This window comes from Aquila chrysaetos, chromosome 1, assembly GCF_900496995.4.
Source record: "Aquila chrysaetos chrysaetos chromosome 1, bAquChr1.4, whole genome shotgun sequence".
Lineage (NCBI taxonomy): Eukaryota > Metazoa > Chordata > Aves > Accipitriformes > Accipitridae > Aquila > Aquila chrysaetos.
In genome coordinates this window covers 10,133,166-10,140,000 of record NC_044004.1, presented here as the reverse complement: position 1 = coordinate 10,140,000, position 6,835 = coordinate 10,133,166, and the positions used below count along the sequence as shown (strand labels likewise).

The following is a 6,835-nucleotide window of genomic DNA, read 5'->3' as shown; positions in this document are numbered from 1 at the left end:
CTTAAAAGGATCCTGTCAGGGACATACGCATCATATGACCATGAAGACCACAGTTAAGTCTACAAAGGAAAAAGATTAATTAAATCACAAATCAGAAGACTATGTCTGATTATTACAGTGACCATATTTCTTTATATGTTCACTACTGTTGTCTACAGACACCACTTGGAGCCTTCTGAAAGGAAAGCTATCACCTTTCCCATTAAAGCTGGACAAAAAATGTTGGTAGCTGGTCATTCATGACAGATGGAATTTTACTGAAACCATTTTATCTGAAGACATTTATTTATTTATTTATTTGAAGTCTGCCTTTTGAGCTCTTCTAGTTTCTAGTAGAGTCTTACAAAGTCAAATTATGCTGGACCCTGCACCTGATAAAACATTAACACTGTTTTACACATTTTGGGAGGGGATGGGAACAGAAGGGAGGACACAGACTAAGGAGTAGCAAGCACCACAGTACTCTGATTTAGAAGTGCCAAATCACACAAGGCTCCCCTCTGATCTCACCGATAACTACCAGATTATGAATACCGAAGTAAATCTGCTGTCTGCACAAAGGACACCTGAAGCATTCTGTGACGCTTTTCATGTTGTCTCCTCCTCTGAGGGCACTTAATCTTTGGGGAAGAACAGGTTGCAGGCTGTATAAACTATCCTAACTGCACACAGCCCATTCTTTACTAATGTCCCTTATTGCAGCTTTTAAAGTAATTCATACATTATCATATGAAATAATTAGACAAAAACGCCTGCCTTACCAGATTATCAAGCATTCGCATAAGAGCTTCAAATTCCTGTTCGCCAATCTGCCATTTTGGATGGGATACAGTACCCTCACCTGCTGGAGACTCAGGGGAACGAGACTTGGCTTTATACTTTCCAGGATCTAAAAGCACTAAATTGTCAGGTCCACCTGCACTGGCCAGGGTACGTACCTTAAAAAGAGTAAAGTCATCTTTAGGTTTCTTGTTGCAGGGGAAATGACCAAAAAACCCCCCAAAATTGACATCAGAAAAAACAGAAGAGATCTACTTAATTTTAAAGGTAAATAAATTAACATATTTGTATAGAAGTTATCTTAAGGCTTTGGAAATATCTGTTTTAATAGGCAGCATATATCAAATCAATGGTTCCAATTCAGTATTTCAATATTGCTGGTTAAACCAATGTTTTGGATGTCCTCGCATAATATAATGATTTCCAAATCAACATGTTAGTTTAGACCAAGAGTTTAACCAGTGAATTGCACAACTATTAATCTGTTTGAAGGTTAATAAAGCAGACTGTATTATTACATAACATACTAAAATTCTTACTTGAATCTCACAGGCAAGCACTAGATTGTGAATATAGTAGAAAGCCTCCTCAACAGTCTCTCCAACTGATACTAAGCCATGGTTTCTGAGAATAAGGACCTAGAGAGACATTGCAAATAAAGTTAACAGCAGTAAGGCAAGTATTTTCTTGCTCTTGATTAAAGAACATACCTCCCCCACCCCCCCACACATACTTTTCTTTAATTCTAGGTGTAAATACTGACCTTGCTTTTAGGCCCCAAATTTTTCTGAATAACCACCTTTTCTTCATCATCCACTAAAATACCATGGTAGTCATGATAAGCTACTTCCCCTAGAGAAAGTGCTTCAGGTGAAATTGGCAAGAGACCACACTTCATTGCAGAAACCTGAGAAATATTAAAACAACCAGCTTAATTTCTTGCAACAGAAAAAAATGGAAAGAAAAAAAGAAAGAAAATACAATAATAGAATCACAGAATAGTTTGGGTTGGAAGGGACCTTTAAAGGTCACCTAGTCCAAACCCCCTGTCATGGGCAGGGGCATCTTCAACTAGATCAGGCTGCTCAGAGCCCCATCCGACCTGACCTTGAAAGTTTCCAGGGATGGGGCATCTACCACCTCTCTGGGCAACCTGTTCCACTGCTTCACCAACCTCATTGTGAATAATCTTATAATGATGAGAATTATAATATAAAATATATTTTTGTATATTATATGTATGTGTCTGTATAGGCACATACATAGTGGTCGTATACTCCATCCCTAAAGCCTCTATTTTTCACAACTTTTCGATTGGATACAAAAGTCACATTGATCTTGGGTCTGACTCAGTATGGCTGCTTTTATACAACACCAACACCAATATGAAAAGACTCAGAAAAAAAAAAAAACACCACCACCAAAAACAAACACCAAAATCAGCTGCATCCTTCACTCCTTTTAATCCACTGAGTGATTTCCCCCCCTCCCCGTCCCCCTCAAAAGAAGAAATCTAGTAATGAATTTTGACACAAGTAACTCTGCAATGCTGCAGGTAAAGTTAAGGAACATTTTTAAAGACTACTCTAGAATTCACCATTTTAGGAATCTGATCAATTATCCTTAAAACGGTTTTATCACTGCTGTTAATCAGTTAAAAAACCCCAAACAAACAGAATGTGAACTTTGAAATAGAGTCACCAGATGATTCTCAAAAAATTCCAAAGAGGTAAAACTGACTTGTAACCAGTTGTTCTAATGAGAGGCAATGGAAAAGTTTCAAATATTTAAGAAAACCTTGATATATTTGCTTTACAAACCCAACAAAATATGCTATAGCTCTTATGACTCACTGTCAAAAGGTGTGGTCTTTTGTGGTAAAGGCCACACAAATATGAAATATGTATCTTCCAATTACAGAGCTCAATTTACTGTCCGACCACTCATGTAACAACCAAATAAGGAGGATTTGATTGATTCAAACAGAATCACATATTTGAAGGCAGACTTAAAGGCTTTGTGCTCTTCAAAAAGAAAGCAAATCTGATTAAGGGGGACCCACCTATTTTCCAGTTTGGGCAGGGGGGGAGAACAGGACAGATGACAAATGAAAAACTGTGCTTACCGCTGCCCCTGCTGGTGTATGAATATGAACAATGCATTTAACATCAGGTCGAGCTGCGTAAATTGCAGAGTGCAAAGTAAAACCAGCTTGGTTTACTCCCAAATTGGTGCTTCCACGATCAACTACATCTCCCTGAATATTGATTTTAACCTGGGAATGAAAAGAATTAATTTCATAAATGAATCAAGACTGCCAAAAATCTGATTTAATTCAGCATCTACCACTGAAGCTCTAAAACCATATTTCTTTCAGTATTTTATTTTAACAAGTGTCAAAATGTGCACAATAAGGCTGTAGGTAGGATAATGACCAGGGCCCCGGCTTGAGATTAAGCTAACTAAAGAGGACATCAGAAACCATTGGATAGGACATGAGAAATTGCTGCATGTAACAGGTAACGGTGCAAGAAGCTAACAAAAGTTACAGACAGCGCTGTGACAAATGGCTGCATTTCACAGAGAGTTACAGTGGAGTTATATAAGAAACCTGCAAACTTTACAGATACCTGAAGAGGAGTATTGGAACCTTTTGGGGAGTAGGTTCTTGAAAGGCCAGCACCTAGGTAACCATACCACTGATACCATGTAAGGCTGAGATTGCCCAGGTAATAATGTTATAATACTAAATTTGGATATGGACATAGCAAAACTGGAATAAACGGGAAAAAGTAATTATGCATGGGTTGTTTATTTGGGAGAGAACAAGACTGGAGAAAATGGAGTTTCAAAGCAGAGAAGGGAAGAAAAAGCATGGGAGAAATGAAGAGAAAGGGGCGATGAAGGGCCAGTCTTGTAAGCAGGCTGCTGGTTGGCATGCTCATTTGGCTAAGCTATGTGCCTTATCACTGTAGTCTCTCTTATTAAATCCTGCTGCTAGCTATGTTCTGTGTGAACATGTTCTCTACCATATGTGCATTTTGCTACTTTCATGCAACCTTAATTCTCAAGGTACTTACATTCCTGATATAGAGATAAAATCAGAACACCTTTCAAAAAACGCAAAACACAAAAAATACCCCCACAGCATGGCCCTTACCCTCTTCTAAAAATCTTGTAGTGGCAAGAAAGGGCAGGTCTCTGTTTTCTCCATTCCTTTTCCTATAGCTTTTTCAATTAAAATTTCATGGATGGTTAAGGTGGAGTTATGTAAGAAAGAGCCAACTTTACAGATAGCTGAGGGAGAATATTGGGACCTTAAGGTGTCAAGTTTGAAATGTTACTACTCTGCACATACTTACCTCACCTCTCTGCTAGAGGTTACTTACCTTACAGTAGCCAGGTAGAAAGAATAGCGTTTAAGTTTCTATTTTGTTTCAACACAAGAGTCAACCACATTAACTCAAGTTGCCTTCAGCAGCAGTGTCGACTAGACTGAAAATAAACGCTCACAAAATGCTTCCCACTAGCTAACAGTCAAGAGAGTTGTGTCTTCAGCTGCAACCATTAGATCTCAAAAACATAATCTATCTATACCCTCAGCTACTTACATCATTAAATGATAACTAAATTAGGCACCTGACACAATGTCTTGAAATTGTAAGTGGTTTGCATCATTTATGTCTGAAACACATACTGTTTCCCTCGACAAGCCTGACTCAACAGCCAGCAGCTTTCTAGGGCGTGATGTGATTAGCTATCCAAATGACCTGGCTCCTCTTTACAACTAGATCAACTGGAGGACACCTGGTGGTGAACATGTGCAAAGAAATCTCTCTCAGAGATACCTCAGCTGTACCAAAACCAACCCTGTTGAATGAAACTATTCTAAACATGTAACACAGAGTAAAATATTCTCTAGGATAGAATTTAAACAGTGACAGATATACAGAGCAGATTCAGCTATTCATATTTTACAGCTATGAAAAATAGTAATTGCTTACCAGACTAGATGCAGTAACTTCACTATAGAGGAGTCCAAAAGGTACAATGAGGAAGTGTTCCTGCTCAGAATTTACTCTGGCCTAAGGATAAAACAAGAGTAAAAGTTACTAAGAATATTTTAGTAAAGCATACATGAAGGCCCAAAAACATGACAGTTACTTTCACTTCCTGAGTATGGACAGGGCAAGTATGCCTACAACATATGCAATATGACTTTCATGTATGCTGTAACAGATAATCAACATACAGAACAGTTAATTAACTCGTGTTGAACAAAACCAGATGGCAGATACGTATCAGGGTCCTTCAGATTGGTGGAAGGTAATAAGTCCTTAGATCCTGTGGTAATGACAACTCAGCTACTGTGGATAAAAGGAATGATACTGAGAGAAATGGGAAAATAAAAAGTTACCATTTTTTTTTAGAAGAATGAGTTTATACTGCAACTGTATTTCTATCCTAGTAAAACAGAAGGTATGAAATAAAAGTGTGTGAGAAAACACAAGAATTTGGCCCACAGATCTAAAACACCTTGATGCTGAGAAGGGTTTTATCAGTGATGCTGGTGCCTGCGAGACATCTGTGAGCAGTACAGCACACTTGGCAGGTTTTCTACCAAGTATCCTGACCCTCACTTATGTTTTTGCTCTTTTGCCTAATTCACACAATCAGGAGTTTATAATACAAAAATAATTCTGACTTCAAACCATTCACATCTTGGGATGCATCTGTTAAAAGTCTGTACAACGAAAAGTACAGGACAGCTAGGTAGTTTAGGCGTCTTTCAATGGAGAATTAAAAGGTTTTAAATGTTTTACTAGACAGGCGAGACAACTCCCTATTTTGCTATGAGTCTACCCAGGTTTTGTGTTTGGGTTTTTTGATAATTTTTTTTTCAATAATTTAAAAATTTTATTTATTTATTTATGAATTCTGCATTTCCCTGAGATGGAGCTACTTTATGCTCCCTCATGTCTTCTACTACTTGCAACATTAGATACATGTGTGTTTTGATATAGTTCTACTGCAGGGAAAAAAAATGTCTAAAATAAGTAGTTGATCAGTCATCCAAAAGCTTCTAGTACAAATCTGGCTTCATTTACAACCAGCTGGTAACATGCTATAGCGCAAGAGCCTTAAACCGAACCAGTTAGTTGAAGTTAACCTGTACTTTTACAAATCACCAAAATAGTTCTCCATTACAGAAGTGTACATGATCTAGAAAATCTTTTACTTATTTATGCAAAACCAAGAACAGGTATTATTCAAAATGCCCCAAAAGCTAATAAGAAAGGTCAAATGTAAGATAAACAAGCAGCAAGACTCATAAACCACCTTACTTTAGGATTAGATCCAACAGCTCGTGCCCTCAAAGCAAACCAAGACTTGGTGAATGATGTATACCTTCTGTAAACCTGTAATCTCAAATTCTGCCTAACCCTAGAGGCACCCAAGTTTACTCCACATTACTGTACTTGACATGAAAGCTCTTGACACTCTGTAATTCTGCTTCTGTGTCAGGACTGCACCAGTCTGAACAATTCTACACACAGCAGCTGTCAGTGATTGATAAGGATCCAGAAAAGCAAAGACACTCCACCCAGCTCCTTGATATGCCCAGATTGGCATATACTCTCATATCCTCACAATTCCTTTCTCCTCTAACACACAGGCTTATGCCCCTCACAGTAGGCTGTTGTATATTTTCTCTTACTTAAGAAGTGCACTGGCAGCTTTTAACTTGAATGTAATCACCTAGTAATTAGAGCATCCACTCACAAAAAACTGAAAACCTGGAGTCAAACTCCAGCTCTGCATGAAGCAAGAGGCATTCACCACGTTCCAAAGGAGTGCCTTACTACCACCCTACTACTTAATGTATGGGTATATGGAACAAAGACAAGACTATTTTGTAAATATAACAACCTTGTTCTAGATCAGCTTCTGAAGGTAAATTATATCTACTAGTCACCTTTCAGAATGCTATTCACTGGAGGCGTTTGTAAAAGACAGGTGAATTACGACTTGTGATTGCTGCTGACAAACCATT

General features: G+C 38.1%; 1 protein-coding gene across 13 annotated transcripts in view; it reads right to left on the bottom strand.

Annotated features, from left to right (window-relative positions):
- Positions 1–6,835, bottom strand: part of ADD1 (adducin 1) — a 66,803-nt gene that overhangs the window by 22,982 nt on the left and 36,986 nt on the right. For all 13 annotated transcript variants that reach the window (XM_030008944.2, XM_041123383.1, XM_030008952.2 and 10 more), the window contains 5 exons: positions 4,785–4,865; positions 2,906–3,055; positions 1,544–1,687; positions 1,320–1,418; positions 762–938 (listed from right to left, as the gene is read on the bottom strand). In XM_030008944.2, coding sequence (XP_029864804.1) covers positions 762–938; positions 1,320–1,418; positions 1,544–1,687; positions 2,906–3,055; positions 4,785–4,865 — 651 coding nt within the window. The remainder of the gene's footprint in view (positions 1–761; positions 939–1,319; positions 1,419–1,543; positions 1,688–2,905; positions 3,056–4,784; positions 4,866–6,835) is intronic.